The following is a 20,981-nucleotide window of genomic DNA, read 5'->3' as shown; positions in this document are numbered from 1 at the left end:
TCGGCCACAACATCCTGACTACAACTTCTTTTTCCCCTTGAGATTTGAATAACAAATACCATATATGTTTTATTACACTGAATAAAGTTCAAAGCTCTTGGAGAATAAAAAAAAAAAAAAAACCAAAACCACGCAGGGGAAGCGGAGGGGACGTATAATGGGATATAAAGAGATCTGCATCCGTGTCCTGCCATCACTCGCCCGCAGCGGGGCCAGCAGAGACCCAAGCGCTGCTCTGAGGGTCGCAGCGGCCCCGGTGAGGCCGCCGGGAGCGGGGTGAAGGGCAGCACCACCCGCCGCCGCCGCCCCGGCCCAGCCCCGTCGGGCGGCGGCCGAGCCCCCTCCCCGCCGCCCCGGGCAGCCGAGCCCGCAGCGGCCCCAGCGCCCCCGAGGGCAGGCGCCAGGCCCGGCGCGGACCCCTCCGGCGGGGCCTTTCCCGCTCCGGCCCACGCGGCAGCGGCCCGGGCCCGCCTCAGGGCCCGGCGCCCGCCACCGCCCCCTGCCGGCCGTGGGCGTGGTTGCCGCTGGCGCCGCGTGCCCAGAGCGGGGAGATGGCGGCGGCGGCGGTAGCAGAAGTGGGGCAGCTCGAGCTGCGGGCGGCCATCGGTTTCAACGGTAGTGCGGGGGGCAGGGGCACCGGGGGGCAACTGAGGGGGGGCTGGGGCACCACTGAGGGCAATTGAGGGGGTCAGGGGCACCGGGGGGGGGGGCAACTGAGGGGGGCTGGGGCACCAGGGGGGCAACTGAGGGGGTCTGGGGCACCACAGGGACAGCTGGGGGGTCTAGCGCACCAGAGAAAGGGCAACTGAAGGGGTCTGGGGCACCATAGAGGGCAACTGAGGGGGTCTGGGGCACCACAGGGGCAACCGAGGGGGGCTGAGGCACCACAGGGGCAGATGGGGTGTCTGGGGCATCGTGGAGATGTGGGAGTGGGGTCTGAGGGCGCTGTGGGTCAGCTGTGGGTCACGGGGTGCCAGCAGACAGGCTGAGGGGAGGGCAGGGCACCATGGGGGCAGCTGTGGGGCAGCTATGGGTCTCGGCTGGGGCCGTGGTACTGTGGGGTGGGCCAGGAGCTGGGGGTGCGCAGGGTCCCTTCTGCCCCCCTCGCCGCCTCCTCGTTCTCCCCTTGCCCGACATCTTGAGAGACAGATGCAAAGTTAAGAGCAGGAAAAGTTTGATGGAATAGTAGGATTTTTAATTTTTTTTTTGTAATTACCCAGCTTACTAGAATGAGAAGAGTTTAATTTCAAAATAAAACCAACTCGTTGCATAAAATGCTGTCGTAAACACTCCTGTGACCCAGGGATGGGGGCTAGGCACCAGGGTTTCTCCAGCCAACTGCCTTCTTGGGAAATTTGTGGCTTTGCAGCTATTTTGAGGCAGGTCATGGCAACGTGGACTGGTGATGTGGCCCCCATAAATCAGCAGGTGCTGCTGGAGAACCCTCTGTGCTGAAGGGCTCAGACCTCCGGGCCAGTGAAATCCGGTAGCTGTAGGAAGCACAGCGCGGTCCAAAACGTGTAAAGGTGACCCTGGAGTTTTGCACAGGGTTGTTCTGTTGAAGGGTTTTGGGGGGAACTGGAAAGCTCTTGGTTTTGCTCTCCTTGTGAGATAAACCTTGGGGAACAAACGACTTCCCCTTAGGGAGTGCGATAAGCGAGGCCATCGGCAAGGAGGTGTTGGGGAGAGGTCAGCCTGCTCTGGGGACTGCGTGCTTCAGGCAGAGGAAGAGAGTTTGCCTGCAGCCCCCAGAAGCCTTAAAACCAGCAGATCTTTCACTCCTTTCTCTTGCAGGGCATGTACCCTGTGGCCTGACCTGCCACCCCGATAAGGAGCACATTCTCTATCCCCTGGGATGTACTGTGGTTATTCAAGAGCTGGACAGTAAGAAGCAGACGTTCTTGCGTGGTCACACCAATAATGTCTCCTGCGTCGTCGTGTCCAGGAATGGGCTGTACGTTGCTTCTGGACAAGTCACTTCCATGGGCTTCAAGGTGGATAATGCTCTATTTTTAACTGCATAATATTGACCAAAGAAATTGGAGTTGGCTTGCCAGTGGTGGGAACACCTTTTGTTTATTTTTTCTTTTGTTGGAAAACAACAAAAGAGGGAGGATGTTGCAGAAAATGGGAAACTGTGGCTAGTCCATTGCTGGATGTGCCTTTATGTTTTTGTAAAGTATTATGCCTTCTTCCTAAGACTGGGATAACTAGATTGAGCAGTCTCTTAATTATGGTCCTTTTTATCCGAAGTGTGTGCATGTGGCAGCCTAAATCTCATTATACATTAATTAATAGATGGTGCATTTAAAGTGGTACCTGAGTTCCAGAGCTGCCTAGCACTTTCAAAAGCCCTTGACAGGTACTTCCCTGCATTTTTAGACCTCTGAAGTTCTTTATGGTTTAATTTTTGCCTATTTGAAAAGACCCTGAGACATCTGGAAGGAATCAAGTATTAGTGGTTTCAGGGTAAATTTTGATTCTGAAATGAAGTAAAGCTATTCAAGCAGTAAGCTGGAATAATGCTTCTTACAGCACCTGATTTGAAGCTGTTTTGTGTCAGTGGAGCGCTGGGCTGGATAGAAGCTAACCTCAGGCTGGGCTCCTTCTAACAGCTTTCCTGCCAGAGAAAGTTTTTATACCTAATCCTGTGTGTTATACCTAATGCTCTGGCTTTGACCCCTCTGCTTTGCACCTCAGGCAGACATCATTCTGTGGGATTTCCAGAGGAGGGAGTTACTTGCTCGGCTCTCACTTCACGAGGGTAAAATTGAAGGACTGGCGTTCTCTGCAAACAGCCTTTATCTCCTGTCACTGGGAGGCCAGGATGATGGCAGGTAACGATTTCTGCTTCTGGCCACACGATTTCCAACAAGGTGTAGGGCTTTGAAGAATGGGCTTAGGGACTACTCGCTCCTCCCTCTTCTGGCAGTCTGACCCTTGCTCCTGCTGGACGTCTCTCCTCAGCCATCCCGCTCTGTCCGATGGAAGCCGGGTGGGGACCGTGGGCAGGGCACAGGGCATGGGGAAGGATGAAGGCAGCAGCTAATTCTTAAGCTGGTGTCATCACCCAGAAACCCCACGAAGCCTGCGCAGTTGTGTGGCTTAATGCACTGCCCTGACAAAGTATAAATTTCACTGAGGGCTTGCTTTGACACACAGACAAGTAAGAGTGGAATAAAAGGTTATTTTAAATCAGATTTTATGCATGGCCTAAGACGTGATTTGAGTCTTGCTCAGCAGAAGGGATCTAAGAAATACACACACCCTTGCTTTAGGAGCAGGGGATGTAAACTGCAATTCCACACATTTGTGATAAGCTTTTCTTGGGTGAAATCTCTACAAAGTGACTTTTATGTGTATCCTGGTGGGAACAGACTGCTGGAAAATAAGTTTCGTCTTGCTTTTGTTTTTGAGTAATATCAAAAAGTGACACTGTTTAAAGCCCCTCCTTCTCCTGCAGCGTGGTTGTGTGGCACGTTGATAAGAGAGAGGCTGTCTGCAGGAGCCCTGCCTCGGGAGGCAGCACGGGGAATGCGACCATCGTGGTGTGCTCCAGCCGCAGAGATGGGATGTTTATTACCGCTGGAAAGTAAGGCTTTATTTAGATGAAAGACCTATTTCCTTTTACAAAGAGTCTTTACTCAGATACAAGGAAACTTAAGCAACTGTGTGCTTGTGTTTTTTCTTTTTGCTCTGAATGGACCCACGAATATCCATCAGCTTGTCCCTTTAAGGCATTTCTGCTTGTTCTACATATAACAATATGCTTTCAAAGCAGCACACAAGGATCCACGTGCGTCACTTCTGTTCCTGATAGCAGGATTTTGTACTCAGCATTCCCCATGCAGTGTTTGAAATATTTAGTTGCCAGTGTTTACACAAGAAAAGCAGTCAGTGAGTGGCTCTGAACAATGGTTAATTAATGTAGAAACAATGATATCTTGCAGGTTGTTGGATCATCTCCTATCCTCACCAGAAGTGATGTACAATTGGTCACTGGCTTGTAACAAAAGTGGGTACAAAAAGTCACATTTTGCATGGATTTGAGACAGCCCCCGTATATTTAGCCTGACGTGTAAATGTGTTCAGGACCTGCACCTCTCTTTAAATCAGGGAAGGCTTCCGATGCTCTTTGCTGCAGTTGCACTTATGAGTGCCGGTCTTTGCAATTTTAGCACTTTGTTAAATGTAAGGGCAGCTGTGTGTAAAGATTTTATATTGGCTCCTATGTTGTCAATTAAATTCTGATAGAAAACAGTTGAAAGTGTCCTCTACTGTTCATTTCCCACTGTAGCAACTAAGATTTCCACAGTATGTGGAAATGAAGTGTCAAGGTTGTTACATACTCCTCCATAATCCTTGTATATGTTTTTGATGAACCTTTAAGATTTTTGATTTACCTGAAAATGTCTTTTCCACTGTCTCTTACAGTAACTGAGACTTGCTTCTGGCCTCTCTGATACTGTTCTTTTCCTTCTTATTAAAATTTCAGAATAATGTAGCCTTGTAAAGGCTTTTTAATTCTTCTAGTAGTGAAAAAACTTGGATGTTTCTGCATATATGGAGCTGATCCCACTATATTCATTCTTATAGTGGGACCATTCGAGAATGGGAAGTGGATCTAGCAAATAGGAGAATCCACCCAACTGAATGCCGGACAGGGCACGTGAGAAGAGTGAGCATGTGTGTTAAGGTAAGTTTCAGCCAAATGATTTGGCTAAACCAATAAACTCTCTACGGACTGCAGAAAAACCACAAACTTTTATGGTAATGCTAAAAACGCCCATCACAACTGCATGATGGCAGTGAAGTTACTAAGTGTTGGCTCATGGCAGATGGTCTCCCACAGTTTCTTTATCCTGGGAAAGAGTATTTTGAATGCTTCTGAAGAGAAGCAGCATGTATTTTAGTCACAGGCTCTAGCACCCATAGAATCCTACTTCGGCTTCAAAATATTGTCTAGATTTCGTTAGAAAATGTCTTGCATTCAGCAGTATTATGGATCTTTGAGTGTGATGGCATGAAAACATTGGCTGTATCCCCTCTGATTAATCTTGGCAATACATTGAAATAAAGCTATTTATGCAGCTCAGTGCTAGGCTTGAGACAAGTATCTCGTTATCTGGACCATGATCTTTTTTTTTTTTTATACTTTCCTATAGGTGGCAGATGATGATAATTATTTTTATGTTGGCACATCAAGTGGTGATGTTCTGAAACTGAATACAAACGAGAAGCTGATGACTGACTATGGGCCCCATAAGAAGAAGTTTAGCTTGGTGAGTAGCAGCTCTGTGACTTTAGTTTTCTCCTTATCCTCCTCTTTGTTAGTACCTGAAAGTAGGGCAACCTCCAGGAGAACCATTACAAAGTTGATTCACAGACTAACCCTTCTTCTGTGCTATTAGTTCTTTGTGAGTGTCTCAGTCTTGATCCTGAAGTCTGAGACTGTTAGGTTGGCTTTTTTCAGTTTCAATTGGCTCCGAATTTGGGTTTTACCTGAATCTCATGTGTCATCCCACAGACTTTCTCTAATACTAAATCTGGTAAAAGTCATAAAAAGTGAAAAATAAGCATGAAAATGGAGTAGCTCCTGAGTTGGGTTTTTTTTAGGGAGGTATGAGCTGGAGTGAGACCGAGGACATTCCTAGGAAGACTGGTAGAAGTGATTATTTGAGAGGCTTTCCCACACTTACGCTGTAAGGTCTTATATTCAGATCTTACAGATTTGTTAAATTGTCTGGGCTAAAATTTTCCAAGACCACTCTTTGCCATAGGAAGAGTATTTTAGAAAACTATTCAAAACACTACAGTTGCTCTTAAAAAAACCCCAGCCCCCTAGATATTTGTGTTTGTTTCACGTACCGTTCCTCCCCGTTCCCTTCAGGAGGTCATCTTTTGGAAATTCTGATTCTGCCACTGTTGAGGCAGAGGTCTTATTGAAAAAGGTAGGCTAGATAATAGAGTTAAAGAGTTTATTGTAATTCATATTGGGACAAAACAAGGTTACACAGGGTACATTGCTTCTGTTGCTTTTCAACTTCTGAGTGCTTGACTTCATAACCCCAGAGTTCCTTTAACTTTGTTTTTTTGTCTATAATTGGACTCACGGGTCTTAGTATGAGGATCCTGAGACAGGAGTATCTCCTGAATAAGGAGCTTTTGGCCTTTCATTGTACAAGAATCCTGCATGCAGGGAGCTGTAATGATAAATGGTCAGCACCAGATAGTACACTTGCTCTTGATTTCTCTTTATTCGTTGCTGTAAAAGACTTCTTGTAGCTTCTCAGGTTATACCCAGCGGAGAGCATGATGCCTAAGGAATTCAAACAGACTACTGAAACACTTTCCTGCATAAGGTTGAATGTATTTTGTGATTCTATTACCAACGAAGAAAATCAGTGGGCAGCAAGGGAAGCAGTGCAGATGGAGGTACCAAACGTACTGTTAGGGATGCCCTGGGGAAGCTGTCCTAGAAAGAAGCAGATCTTGTCTGAGTATAAACAGAAGACTAACAAGTTCTGTAAGAAAAATTCAGCAGTAAACCCCAAAGAAAAAGCTATTACAGACTTGTTTCTCCAAACCTCCTGAACTTTGCTTGTACCAACCAATGTACGTACAAACCACACACGTGCCCATTCAAAATGTAGTGTTTCTTGTGTTACAAATGCATGCCCACATCTCTGGGATAACTTGGAGCCACGGAGCAATTTGAAATATATTTCAATGTTTATTCCAGTAGGTTGGAGAAGTTATTACTCATTTTTCCCATTTGCATTGTAGGAATGTAAGTAACGTAATTCTGTGCATGCATTAAGTGATAAGACTGTATGTATTTTGTTTTCCTGATAGAAATTGTAAGTTTGCTGAAGGTGCATTAGATCTCTTGTGGGTATCTCTATACTCCAAGCTGTTAAGTTAGTCTTCTAGCAGGCATCCTGCAGGGCCTTGCATCCACACGGGACCCATGTCCTGGCTGATCTCTGCTGTCTCCTGTGCCAACGTCTTGATGACTGAATATCAACTCCCCTTTTAAATGCTTGTATGCTTTGAGTCCTTCTACATCCAGCAGTACGTGTCCCTTGCCTAGAGCTGCATCCACACAAGGTCCTGAACTCCCTTGCCTTCAGGGGTGAGGGAAAGGTGCCAAATGCATTTGAAACAAAACTTCACAAAATATATACTTCCGAGGCCATTGCTAAAGAAACGATCAAATAGGGTCATTAGCAGGAAGCCAGGAAATTTGGGGGTTGAAAGAGGGCCTAGGGGCTCTTAGAGAAAAGCAGAGCTCAAAGCCAGACCACAGCCCAATCCGTACCGTGAGGGGTTTTATCATAAGGCAGATCCCTGGGAACCACAGTTTGTGGCAGAGACCTTTGGAGCATTGTAAGCTTCAGCTGACGTTGCTTCTGATAGTGAAAAGCTGAAGAAAAACAGGACCTTTGACTATGCAAGAGACTGACAAGATGCTAGGGAGCAGAGAAGATCCAGAAGTGGATCTCATCACAGCTGCCTGCCAGCCTTGGATCAGATCTGAGCTGGTAGGCATTAATCTGACTTAAACTTTGTTTTATAAGTATTATGTAATGGCAGCTACTTATGATACACCACTGGTCATTTTGGGAGAAGGGAGAGAAACAAGACATTCACATTGGATGGAAATAACAAGTAGTCCCTCCAATCTTCTCCTTTACCCTGTTGTTTAAAAGGGACGTTTCTGCTCAAAGACAGGCTTTTCAACCAGACACGTGCTCACCCCTATCACCCCTTCTCCTCTTGCTTACTTCCTCTCTGCTCTCTTCCATCACTCTCACCAATGCAGTTTCCAAATGCCCAAAATGGGAAATTCATCAGGGCAAACCTGTATTGTTGCAGTCTGCGAGGAGGTACTAGTACATTTTTATCTCCAGCTACTGTCAGATTCACTTTCATACTTTCCATTTCTCCCTTCCTAGCTCCGTATTGTGATTCCCTTTCCACCCACCCATTTCACATCTCTGCAAACAAATAATACCTTGTCACTAGACTGTCAACAAGTCCTCGCTGAACACACGTAGGATCTAATGTTTTATGGCAGAAATTTCCAATTGTAGCGTAGCCTTCAATGCCAGAAGAGGTATTTTGCAGATGTTTTTTCAAGACAAAACCACAGCGTTTATCGAAATGAAAGTATTTGCATCCTTGTTTCTACACAGTTTAGTACATTGTATTGCTAACCCTAGGAGAAGTGTTGGTTCTTATTTCTTTCCCCCCTGCAGAGCTCTTTCTTGAAAATGTAGCATGTATTAGTACTTGTAGTAAAAATTCTCCCCTCTCTAGCCGTGCAAAGCAAAGCTGCCATGTAGCTGGTTTCAGAAGTGAGCCATGGTGTTTCAAGGTAGGCGTGACTGCTCCAAGGCATGGCTTTTGGGACAGGGACTGCCTTCCTAACCGGGCATTTCCCTGCTCCCTGGCAGGGAAGTTGGCCCTACATCCTCCAGTGGTGGAACTGCCCCGGCCTCCCTCCCTGTGGAACCAGTTTCATCACTTTGTTGCAATTCTGTCTGAAAAGATGCATATTCGTGAGGGAACATTATCCTGTATCTCTGAAAATCTTGTTCACCGGGAAATTACGAACCAGCGCCATACCATGAAACTCTAAACCTGGAATCCACAGCCACCCCATGGTGAGCTTATCTTTAAAGAAAGAGTTTAGACACTGCTTGGGTGAGGAGATGTTTGCTGAAAATAAGTTTGGTCAACCTTAAAGGAACTTTGCCTTTAGATATGTAAGAATGTGTTTATTACGTAGGCATGATCTGAAGATTTGTTTGTTTCTGTTTTGAAGAGGAGTGGCAGAACACTGCGCTGGTATGATGAAGCAACTTGTTTTCCATCTACATGGAATTAAGTTTAAGTGCATTTCTGTAATGTCTATAAATACTGAAATAAACAACAAAATTTTTATCCCTGTCACAGGCTTGAGGAGCTATGAGGCACCCGTTCAGATGCAAAGTAGGATGTACAATTGCAAATGCACTTTCAGAAATAGTTGGAGTGATTTGCATTGTTAAAAAAAAATAAAATGTTTGAAGGAGGCGTGGAGGTGTGCTGGAAGAGTTCATAGGGTGCTCAAGAACTTTGCAAGAGATCAGAATGGGCCAAAGAGCAAGTATCCCTGCAGGGGAGGGAATGGGCAGGCTGGATTTTTGCTGGTACTTTTATTTATAATCATACTTCAAAGCAGTGGTTTCTTTTTGTAAGAAGTAAATAATGAGTGGTGATATTTTTAACCTCCTACATTAGACTCTGCATTTCATCTACAAGAGGTCTGGCAGTATATAAAATAGAGTATTCATCACGTCGTTAATGTGAACTGCTCGACGCCATGAATAACAAGTGCAATGTATAAAGCTATCTGTTTACTCGTGGTGATTCAAAGAACAGACTGGACAAGAAAGAAGGACAATTACCAAGTTAAGGTTGAAATCAAACTCTGATGATTTTGAGAGCCTGGCAGTGGACCCTGGCCACTTTAAGGTGGTTTTTTTCCTGTCTTAATATTACCTGCTTCCCTCTCACATTGAAGAACTGAAGAGGATAGCTTGGAAAAATCAAAGCAGTCTTGGCAGTGCTGCAAAACCTCTAATTTATTAGCAAGTAGCAGGGAGCTGTAATCAGATAAACTACGTAGTCAGAGGTTTGGTTTCTAATGCCGCCACCTGCCATAATGCTCCAAAGGGCATTTGAGGTGGAAGTCTTTTATAGGAAAAACTGCAAAACAGTAGATCAAAAGACAATTGATGGGCCTGTGATAACAGAGGACTCACAAAATGCTGCCAACACCTCATAGGAAATTTTTTAAAATGTTGTTCAGAAACAGTTCTGCTTGTGGATCATATTTCTAATTAAAAAGAATCCCTTTGTTCTCGTGCTTTTGCTAAGAATATTTGCATGAAACCTGGCTTCCTGCCTGGTAGTGTTGTGATAGTAGGGCATAAAATCCTCTCTGGAGGTTGTGTTTTGCACAGTGATCAGTCCTGATATTACAGGAGACTCTGGATATGCTACTGGTGGAGACAGACTAATGAAGAAACCCAGTGCAATTAAATTATGAATCAGGATTTTTTTTCTTTTTTTTCCCTGCAATCCACATTTATTTGATCCTGAAGTTAAATAGTCCTTAAGCTGATGGTAGGTGGCTGCAAGGCTGCTTGTTTTGCCAGCACTGGAATGTCCAATTACATATGTGGTGATTATTTTTTCTTCAAAAAGTATAAACAAGACTTTAAAAACAATCAGTTTCTTCTATTTGGTTGGACAATGAACCAAAGTAACTTTTCCAATTTCATCAGACCTTGTCTGTGGCTTTTGCAACATCCTTTCTGGGTCTGAATAGCTCAAATGCCCATTTTTGGGGTTCTTTTTCACTTCCTCTCTCATCTTCCTTAGAGCTTCAGTCCTTTCCACACCAAAAATCAACACTGTCTGGCTTTCATTCTTTTAAACACTCTGAAAGGGTTTAATCCTGAAAATTTACTGGGGTTAGTCCAGATTAATGCTTGAAAAGAATAGGAATGCTGGGTGGTGCTGCTTAGATGTCAAACTTTATCATAAAGTGCTGACACCTGTATTTGTTGAAAAATCACAAGCCAAGCACATGACAGTGATTTCTTCCTAAAGAATAAATGCAGAATTATTCTGATTTGCTTCTTGGTTATTATTCTTTGAGAATTCACTTCTTCGTGCTTTCACAACACTAAATGCTAGAGGTGTTTTCTTTTTCCTAGAAAAAACATCAAACAGAAATTGTTGTTTTCACATATTGGCTCTGTGAGCTTGGGCTTAAAGAAAAAAAATCGTAATATTGTGAAACTGCTGGTACTATCACAGCAGTTGGCAATGCTGTTTATTAAGCTAGGCAGTGGCAAATGTTGCTGCAGTCTATATTGCAACTTAAAATGTCAAGCTCAACAGACTCCTTACAAGTCACGGGGAGCCTGGAGCTGCTACCAGCTGGCCTGTGCCTCTTGTACACACTTGCTTCATGACAGAACTTAGTTTTCAGTCCAAGTTTTGATGGCATAAAGCTCCTTTATTTTTTTTTTTTTTACTCTTTCCATTTCATTCATGTGTATGTTCCCCCAAGATAGTAGGGACATTTTTCTGAGTAAGAATATCAGGATTTAACCCCACAGAAGTAGTTTCACCCCTCTTGTAGCCTGTTTAGGGGTCTCTCAGGTTTTCAAGAATTGATCTGTTGTCTTATATACAGAAGAGTAATATTACTTCACAGGTAGCAGAACTGAAGCAGAGACTGACTTTTCTTATACTTGAAATTTTGTGGCAAGGCTAAGGACAGTGTTTGTTTGCTGTTTTTGTTTGGGGTTTTTTACTGTAGTCTGATACTTCATCCACAGAAAACCATTTCTCCTTTTTCTAATGGCTGACTTCTGTTGATCTACTCATCTCAGCAAACAGCAGAAACCCACGCTGATGATGGGCTGACTAATTTTCAAAGCTTTTCTATGACAAATGTGTTTTATTATTAGGTGGGAGATGGGATTGTATCTTTCAGACAGGGAGAGAGACCTGGGACACAGAGAATCTGTCCTAAAAGCAGCTGTAGAGAAGAATGCTTAGGCTGAGTTTTACCCTCAGTTGTTTTTGTGTCTGATAGATGAAGAACTTTCTTTTCCTAGTGGAAGGAAAAGTGGAGGCACTAATACGAAATGTGCGTATTGCTGGAATGAGGTAAGGATATGTAGGCTCATACGTGGTCCCAGCTGCTCTGAAGGATCCATGATGATGCTGTTTACTTGCTTCTCATACTGTAGTAGTTCATATATACCTGTAATTAATAACTCCTCTCCCTTCTCCCTCTGGAGAGTCACTCCTCAGGCTAGGTCAGTCAAAGAATACTGATAAAGGTGTATTTGAGTGACATAAGCACCACCATCGGGAGCACGATAGAGACTCTGTTGTGCTATTCAGCATGACTGCAGCAATAAAGAGACTCTGCTTCCATCCAATTGCGTTTTAATCCTGTTTTCTCCTAGGGAGTCACAGCTTTGCTTCTGCTGAAGACAGGAGATGTAATAGTTGGCACCGGAGGAGGGATTGTAGCTCTCTGTAGAGGCTCAGACTACAAAGTAATGAAGTGAGTTTGTAGATGGGATAATCAGGAGGGTAGAGGTGGCGCTTCCCCCAAAGGGTCACAGTGTAAGAACCAATCATTTCTACGTGAAGGCATAATCCAAATAAATCTGTTTTTCAGTCCTGCAGACAAAATAGACAGTATGGTTCCAGCACAATGAAGTTGAAGCAGACTGAAAATTACTGCATGCGTTTGCACAGAAGTGAATTGCCCTACTCATCACTCACTTTAAATGACCATTGTTCCCTTTTAGGCATTAGGAGTCAGATCCTAAATTGATGCAAAGTGAGACAGGTCTGTTGAAGTCAGTAAAATTACACTTATTTACGGCAGCTGAGAAAGAGCAGTATTTGCCATCTAAAAAAGGGTTTATTGGAGAACATGGGATCGTAAAGGAGGGCTCCACTAATGGTATAGTCACATGTCTGGAAGTGCTGGAGTACGTGCAAGGCTTTTTTCTGCATACAAAATAGAAAGCTGCAGGTGTCATTTCCCCGTACATGATTTGGAAATTGGGCCCGCAGCTATTCATTTGGCATTGCTTGAGTGGCCAGCTTAAGCGTACAGTTCTGCAAGCCTAGCATTGTACAACGGAAACTATTCCCAGAAGATGTAAGCTGTCTGGAAATATTCTTGAAGATGAGATATTTAAGTGCACTTGAGCAAGAATATCAACAAAGATGCTGTTACCTTAGGCCCTGGTCCAGAAAACAAAGTCTCCAAAGCACTGCCTTTGCAAGCCCTGGCAGAGTAGCAGATGGGACAGGCAAGATCATATGAAGTATTAAAATGTGACTGAGAATGAAATGTTAGTCCTGACCACGTTCTTGTGTATTGATATCACAGCCTAGCGTGGAGCTTTTTGGGGAAGCAGGGAAATAAGACTCTATAAACGGAAGCTGGAAAATAGGTACATCGAGGTCAATGTCAGGCCAAACCTCTGCTTTCTCTTACAGGAAAATTCAAGTTCAAGGCGCTGTCACTTCCCTGACACACAGAGATGAGGGTCACCAGTTCTTTGTAGGGACAAAGGAGTGCCAGATTTATCAAGTTAACTACACTGCGTTTACAGAAGAGCTGATTGCTGCCTGTCATACTGAAGCCGTCCATGACATCGTTTTTCCTTCGTGAGTATGACTGGCTGGGATGCTTTTGGCTGGCAAAGAAGTTTGAGTAAGGTGCCAGTAAGGTCAGGATATCTACATAAACACCCTTTAACCCACAGGAACCCAAAGTTTATTAATGTCCTTATGGGATGATTTATACTGTAACCTACCGGTGAAATGCAAGGGCGATGGTGAGCTGCCACTTGAAAACAGAAGGCAGCAGCTCAGTTTGAGAATTGGAAAAATCATCAATGTAGAGGAAGAATTCTAAACAAAAAGACTAGAATTAATTATGTTGGGGTAATGGCAGTGATGGCAACCTCCCCTTTTCTGCTAGGGTTGGTGCTATGAGACTCGGGCCTCTTAGTCTGCCAGCAGTGTGAATCCTAAAAGTCTGCTTTTGTGTACCCTGTTGCAGCTACAGCTTGTAGAGGCGTCTGCTTTCCTACCCACCTGTACCATCAGCTGAAACCTGACTAACAGAGCTGTGCAAAGAGGCTTTTTGGGTCTCTCAGCCTCACTTACGATTTCATGTTTGACAATATGTTACATTAAATTCTAGGCTTGTGATGAGAGATGGTGGGTATGCTGGTATGTCTTCTGTCTGCTTTTGTCTTGTGAACAGACAGCAAACATTCCCTCTTCCTGTGTAGTAGGATTGTGACACTTGATTTAAAATAAAAACCACAACGGATCAGTTGTTTCCTCTCCAAATGGAGAATGGGAGTTTGATCCCGATGAAAGTTTTTATTTTTGATATGTTATTGCATTGCTTCTTGACACAGCACAAAGGATCAAATCTTACCAAGGTACAGCAAAGTGCACAATGCAAGAAGCACTCCTCCCTGCTTGTCACCAGCCTGAAAAATCCACATCCTTCTAATTTAATGAGAAAATCGTTTGGAGCTTTAGGGTAATATGATGCTAATATACCTGACTGACACATCTGTGTCATAGATATTTGGATGAGCTGGATTTAGTGATGATTGTAAGGACTACAGGACTACATCCTTGCAGAGATGTTTTAACTTTTCATTTGTTAACTGCTCTCGAACAGAGCATATCACTGATTGGGAAATACAGTCTTAATTTCCCTGTTCTGGCTTATTTCAGAATACTTCAGTAGCTGATGTTATAAAGCACCCACGCCAGCTGGGCTTGAAAGGGGCCACACTTTTTTTGTGCCGGTTTTCTCTGTCCGGGTTCATCTTTCCGGACGTTGATGGTGATGTTGAACAAAAGCTTGGGGTACCTTTCTAGATTTCACTTTCAGTCATATCCCTAGGATGTATGGTTTAGAGCTTATTTCAAAGCATTCAGTCCCATAGCTTTTGAAATGCTGCAGGTCTTTTTTTATTCAAACATGTATAACAAGTATATTGCGAACAGGCTTTTGCCATCATTTCTATTGCCTTCAGTGATGCTGAATAGGAATCATCCAGTAAGGAAGATAAAAAATGACATCTTTATAATATGAGGCTGCTGTTAGTCCCTGATGTTAAATCTGGGCAGTCAGCACCTCTACACCCACTTTTGTATCTCTTATATACAACATGTGAAGTTGTTTGGAGATTGAATATGGGAAATAAATGTCACAACTTGCAAAAAGTAGGAAGAATTCTTTTAGTTTCACTTTAAATGTTCCTTAAAATGAATCTTTGAGTAGAAACCAGACCAGGGGAATTTTACATGAGAAAGGTGGTCCTACGAAAAGGGCCTTTGTCTTAACCACGATGATCCCTATCGGGAAAATTACAGTTGCACGTTAGAAACAGCTGAGCTTCGAAGGATGATGTAAGATCTAAGAAAGAAAGAAGCATTTTCTGTATTCCCCTCCTCATTATCTCTCTGAATTCTCCAGGGGAATTTCTGACTTGTTTGTTACCTGCTCCAAAAATGATATTCGAGTGTGGCACACCCCAGAAAGCAGGGAGCTCCTACGAATCGTCGTCCCCAACATGATCTGCCATGCCATAGATGTTACGAGGGATGGCAAGAGCATCATTTCAGGTAATGGGCAGTCCAGACCCACGGTTGAGTCCAGTCTTCAAATGTTGCCAAATTTAATAGACATCAGTATGCCAGAATGAAGAGAGGATTAAATTGGAAATGGGTTTAAATTCAGTTCGTCACTTGACCGAAAGGCCTCTTTTCTTGCAGCTGGTCCGATGAGCTTTGCTCACAGCCCCAGTATCCCAGTGCTGTAGTTACAGTGTACGTGGAAGGCAAGGTTTGGAGACCTTGCTTTGGGTGTGAATTCCAGCAATTCAGAACACAGTTCAGTCTTATTCAAAAGACCTAGTTCTAAAATATTAACCTTGTTGTATGCAACAGCTTAACCTGTGATGTACCCCAAGCACCTTTTGCATAAAGCTGCTACCCATTGCCATATGCAAATCGCTTACACAGGAACTACTGCAGTCCCACAGCAGTGATGCAGTCCCCCCATCGTTACCAAACCAATTTGTCCATAGCCAGAATCAAAAAAGAATTACATTTTAATAGTTTATTTTGGACTATAGGTCTGCAGGCTCGTCTACAGTACAGTGGTTTCTACATCTATACTGATGATCTAACAGTGTGGGCCTGCTAGAGGAATTTAATAAAATAAATGGGTTCCTTTGGAAATGAAAGAGAGGCAATAATATGAGGAAAGTCTGTGCGCCTGGGTAATCTGTTTCTTTATATTCATCAGCTTGGAATGATGGGAATATCCGCGCCTTCCTGCCACAGAGTGGACAGCCAATGTATGAGATTAACCATGCCCATAGCTTGGGAGTGACGGCAATTGCTACTACAAGTGACTGTAAACGGATCATTAGTGGAGGAGGTGAAGGACAGGTAATTTTTGCTTAAAAACCTGGAGCAGCTCTGTGCTCTCATCGCAGGGCCTGTGAATTGTCGGTAAGTGCTTAGTCAGAAAGTGAGCTATTCTTAGCTTTCACTTGAGCAAAGGACCGAGTTGGAGAATATTAGCCTTTGATATATGCAAATCTCTTGCTCTCAGAGGGCATAATGTAAAACAATGCCCCGATTGCTTCTGCCATGGTAGTCTTGGAAATCCTTCTAATGCAGAATATGCTCTTAATCCTCTTTGTTCATTTGTCTCTCCCCTATATTTGACTTATCTGCATTAGTCATTGTCTGCAAGCCTCCCTCTAACTGTGCTGTAGCACAGATTTTCTTTCTGTCATTGCCTGGGAAGTCTTAGTCCTGTCCAAATTGACCTGTATGAATTCATTTAATAGCACAAAGTTCACTTTATATCACTATAGTGTCTATGGGGTAACTTCCTAATTTTCTGGGATGGTACTATCTGGTTTAGGTGATGGTGTTAATAAAAGACTCTGATAACAACTCAGTTTCTAATACAATTATGGAAACGTCCCAATACAAATAATGATAAAAATCAGAAAATATGTGGTAGACATTATACTTGTGCAGTTCAACAATTCTTTTCTGTCCACGCAAAACAAACACCATGTGCTTTGATTACTTCATGTACTTCATATAGTTGTGGACCTTTTCAGTCTGTAAAAGTGGCACTCTTCTCCTAATGTTTAAATAATTTAAACACGGGGGGGTTATTTATATTAAAAATAAATAATTAGACTTGGAAGGCTCATTTTCAGTTTCTTTCCTTGCTTTGGACTTCCTCTCTGCAGCCTGGCAAGCACTCAGAACCAGACATTGAATTGTGCATGGATTCCTGACTGTGATTTAACCGCTCTGTGCTTTGTGTACCCTGATCTCAAGTGTTCCGTGTGCCACACTGGAGATTGCACAGGAAGTTTTGAAGAGTGAGGAATTGAATTTAGGTCTTCCAAATCTCAGGCTAATGTCCTAATCATTGAGCCATCTTTCTGAATCATTCTGCACCTCAGCTCTTCTGTAAAGCAGCAGTGCTTTATCTCACTGCATAAAGACATTAGAGATGATGAGCCACTTCAACCCTTCACTAATAAAAGAGCAGTTAAGTACGTTGGATGATTAGCGCTAGAGGATGCAAAAGATGGAGGGCCTAGATTCTGTATCAACACACACAGGATGGCGCAGGCTCTGGTTAGTTGATCTCTGAATTGAAAAAGACAGCTGAGACAGAATTACAGCTAAAGGTTGGTTAGGTAAAAATGAGAACTGGAGGGGAGCCCTTGCAGTATTCATTCAGAACACAAAAAAAATGTGTTCTGAAATGCTAATGGTTCTGTCAAAAGCAGTCATCTGAAAGCTGTGACTTTCAGGGTTGCTTAAGGGATCTGGACCCTCTGATCATTTAGCAAGTGGGAATTAGACATCCAGATCCTGTAGTTAACAGCATCAGATTTGAAAACGTGGAAGGTCAACCCTCTCTGTTGTCATTGTCTAAATTTCTAGATTTTCACTAGGATTTGTCCTTAGTGGAATGTAAAAGTGAATAGATACCATGAAGTTTGGCACTAGTGGGACAGCAAATGCAAGGTGTGAAGGATCAAGTCCTCAAAGCAGAAAGATTTTTGCTGTTACCACCACTGGGAGCAGAGGTGCTTTCAGGCACATATTTCACATCAAAGATTGAAAGAGCTGTTTTGTATTTACTGGCATTATATGTAGCACAAATAACAGGTAGCTTTTTTATATTCCATTTCAGAAGCCTTGCTCTTTGATCTTTAAAGCACCGCTGGAAATATATCATGGACTAGATGCTTTTTCCTGATCTAGAGATGAGTAAACTGAAACATGGGAGAATGGGGACTTGACAAAAAGAAGGTCTGGGGTTAATGGTCAGGAATTCCTGAACCAGGTGGATTACACTCTCACGAGTTCAGTTCTGTTTTATGAGACAGCTGCATGAATAACCCACAGGAAGATAGAGACAGTCCATTGAGAATGAGTTGCTGTATGTGTTATAAGAAAAAAGAATTGTTCAGGAAAGCCTGGGCATCCTCCTGAGCTCAGACAGAACCAGGTGGTACAAGAGCAAATGTTCATTGCTGATTTTCAGGTGAGGGTCTGGGAGATTCATGAGAGGATTCACAAACTGGGAGAAATTCTGAAGGGACACGTATCTGCTGTGTCCTGCATTAAGATTAAGAAGGACGACCAAGAGTGTGTCACAGCCAGCCTTGATGGGACATGCATCATCTGGGACATTGTGTAAGGAGACAGATAAGTATTGCAAGACACTTAAAATGCTGGTAATGTCTCTGTTGGGTCACTGTGCCCTCTTTGGGACACCACATAGTGAGGAGGAGGGGAAAAAGAGCATTGGGAAATAAAAATTACCAGAAAAAACAATCAAGTCAGGGAATGTAGAACCTCCAATGCTAGAAAGCTTCAGAAAAGTTTAGCAAACATTTGTCTCAAGTTGTTTTCTTGTATTGGATCCTGCTTGGCCAAGGGGGTGGAGCAGGTGCTTTCCTGTTTCCCACTAGCTGTGTTCTCCAGCACTTTATGACTCTCATCAAGCTACTGCAGATCTGTAGGTAAGGATAAGGAAATTTTTGCATAGTGAATAGCACCTAGAAAGCATTCTGGATTAAAAAATCCATTTCATATGACAGCAGATCAAAGGTCTTACAAGGCAGCTGTGATGGGGAAGAGAACTGATGACCCTCACAGGCTTCATGAAACCCTGAACTGAACCTGAAAATATCCAAGCAGAAGATCTGATGTATAGCACAGGCAGAGATAGTTCAGGCAGTCAAAGTTCATTTTTTGACCCTATTGCTCTATCCTGTTTTGGGGGTGTTTTGCAGGCGTTGTATAAGAAAACAAACGATTCTAGCCACCACATTGTTCAAATGTGTGTGCTACCATCCTGAAGAGTACCAGATAATCACCAGTGGAACAAACAAAAGGGTAAGCAAAACTGCAGGAATTCTGCTTGCAGGAATTCCAAAACACAAAGTCTGGCGCTTGTTACGTGATGAAACTCCTGTACCTCCACAGAAGGTTGTGTTACAGGGCAGTGCTGAAATCTGCCTGCTCTTGATGCACAACTGAGCCCTCCTCTCTGGTCTGCTCTCTAGATTGGATACTGGGAAGTGTTTGATGGCTCTATGATCAGAGAATTGGAAGGGTCTGCATCAGGTTCCATCAACGGAATGGACATCACATCAGATGGGGCATACTTTGTCACAGGTGAGTGGTGGCTAAAACTAGAAAAGAGGAGGTCATATTAAGACCAGGAAAAGCAAGGCAGTGAACTAAGGATCTCAGTAAAGAAAGAAAAAACTGAAAGGAGGGGTCAGCTAAAGGGGAAAATAAAATGAATCATTGAAGAAAAATACTTAGAAAAAGGCTGTGGTTCAGACTTGGAACATACTGTGGTTGAGTCTTACAAGGTGTAATGTAATGTAAAGGTGAAGACAAAGTTCAGATGTCTCCGAGGGAGTACAGGGTTTCATCTTGCCCTGCTCCTCATTTAGTTCAGTGGTGTTCACTGTGCACTTGACTGATTTGCTCAAGTGTCCGACTCCAGAAGCCTGGCAGTCTCTGTCGGTTCACAAGTGGGAATGGCTCCAGGCTCCAGGCAGCCTCAGGCTCACACGTTCCCCGCCCTTGTGACATCTCCTCTGGGAGCCCAGCACTAGCACGGAGGAGCCATGGTGTTGTGTATATTGGCTACCGTTAAAAACCACGGATTTGGTGTCAGTACCAGCTGTTTTAGATTAAACTGATAAATGAACATCAGTTATGAGCATTTCGAAGGTCCTCCATGTTATTGGTACCAGTTGCTGGCTGTAGCTCCCTGTGGTCTGCTGGACACTACTGGACACTGGCTCTCTACTTCAGTTGAAAAGAATTTGGTTTTACCATAATGCCCAAGACAATGTTTCCCACCCTTCCTAAATCAAATGAATGCCCATGTATTCCCCTGCCTGCCATCCGGGAACAAAAAGCAGCAGAACTCCGTGTAATCATTTGTTCTTCCTTTGTGCCCGATGCAGGTGGTGATGACCATCTGGTGAAACTCTGGAACTACAACGAGGGGGCAGTGACTCATGTTGGAGTGGGCCATAGTGGCAACATCAGCCGTCTCAAGATCTGCCCTGGGAACAAGTACATCGTGAGCGTGGGTGCAGATGGTGCCATCCTGGTCTGGAAATACCCAGAGTCGCGCTAACAGCTGGCACAGGAGCTGCTAGGCTGCTACTTCCTCCACCAGTCCTAGTAACTCTTTTCTCTTACAGCTGAGGCAGCTTTAAAGCATTTGTACTATTAGAGGAGATACTATTTTTATTCTGTCTGGTATGCATTTACCAGATCCTTCAGATATCCTTTCTAGCGCTGAATAAATAGGTCTGATTTTTTCAGGGGGTTAAGATTTTGCTGTTCCTTTTAGATTGGTGTGAAAGGATTTGTCACTTCTGAAAATCATCTTGGCTGTTGTTATAACACTTGCATGTTGTTCCTGCCACCTTTCCTGATAGTCTCCTAGCATAGTCTTACTTGTATGCCTGCTCATTTTTGTGGGCTCGCTCTTGCTTTCACGTGGTCTTCCCCTCTTCCCTACCCCCTTCTGTCGCTTTCTTTAATGAATAACTTGTTGTGTAAATTCAGTCTTCTGTGTTCGTTTTAATTTGTCTGGTCCTGATTAAAGAAAAAGCCCTCAGCTCCAACTCAGGCGTTTAACTGGGAAGCTCTTTTGAGTCAAGCTTTTAAATAAATGTTCTCAAAGGAATACAAGGATGTCGGGGCTTCTTCATTTGCGGTGTCCAATTTAAAACTCTCTTCAGGGGCCTATTTCAAGGGTG

At 43.7% G+C, this 20,981-nt stretch overlaps 1 protein-coding gene across 1 annotated transcript; it reads left to right on the top strand.

The window, feature by feature from the left end:
- Positions 1-534: 534 nt before the first annotated feature.
- Positions 535-20,913, top strand: LOC141952029 (cilia- and flagella-associated protein 52-like). The gene is made up of 14 exons (XM_074889029.1): positions 535-615; positions 1,795-1,994; positions 2,701-2,837; positions 3,464-3,592; positions 4,597-4,696; positions 5,166-5,282; positions 12,042-12,142; positions 13,096-13,266; positions 15,107-15,255; positions 15,941-16,086; positions 18,227-18,378; positions 18,981-19,083; positions 19,254-19,365; positions 20,175-20,913. The coding sequence occupies exons 1-14, from the start codon at positions 552-554 to the stop codon at positions 20,348-20,350; spliced, it is 1,857 nt and encodes a 618-aa protein (XP_074745130.1). The 5' UTR covers positions 535-551; the 3' UTR covers positions 20,351-20,913.
- Positions 20,914-20,981: the final 68 nt, after the last annotated feature.

Source organism: Strix uralensis, chromosome 19 (assembly GCF_047716275.1).
Source record: "Strix uralensis isolate ZFMK-TIS-50842 chromosome 19, bStrUra1, whole genome shotgun sequence".
In the NCBI taxonomy this organism is placed as follows: Eukaryota; Metazoa; Chordata; class Aves; order Strigiformes; family Strigidae; genus Strix; species Strix uralensis.
This window is presented reverse-complemented; position numbering and strand designations above follow the sequence as displayed.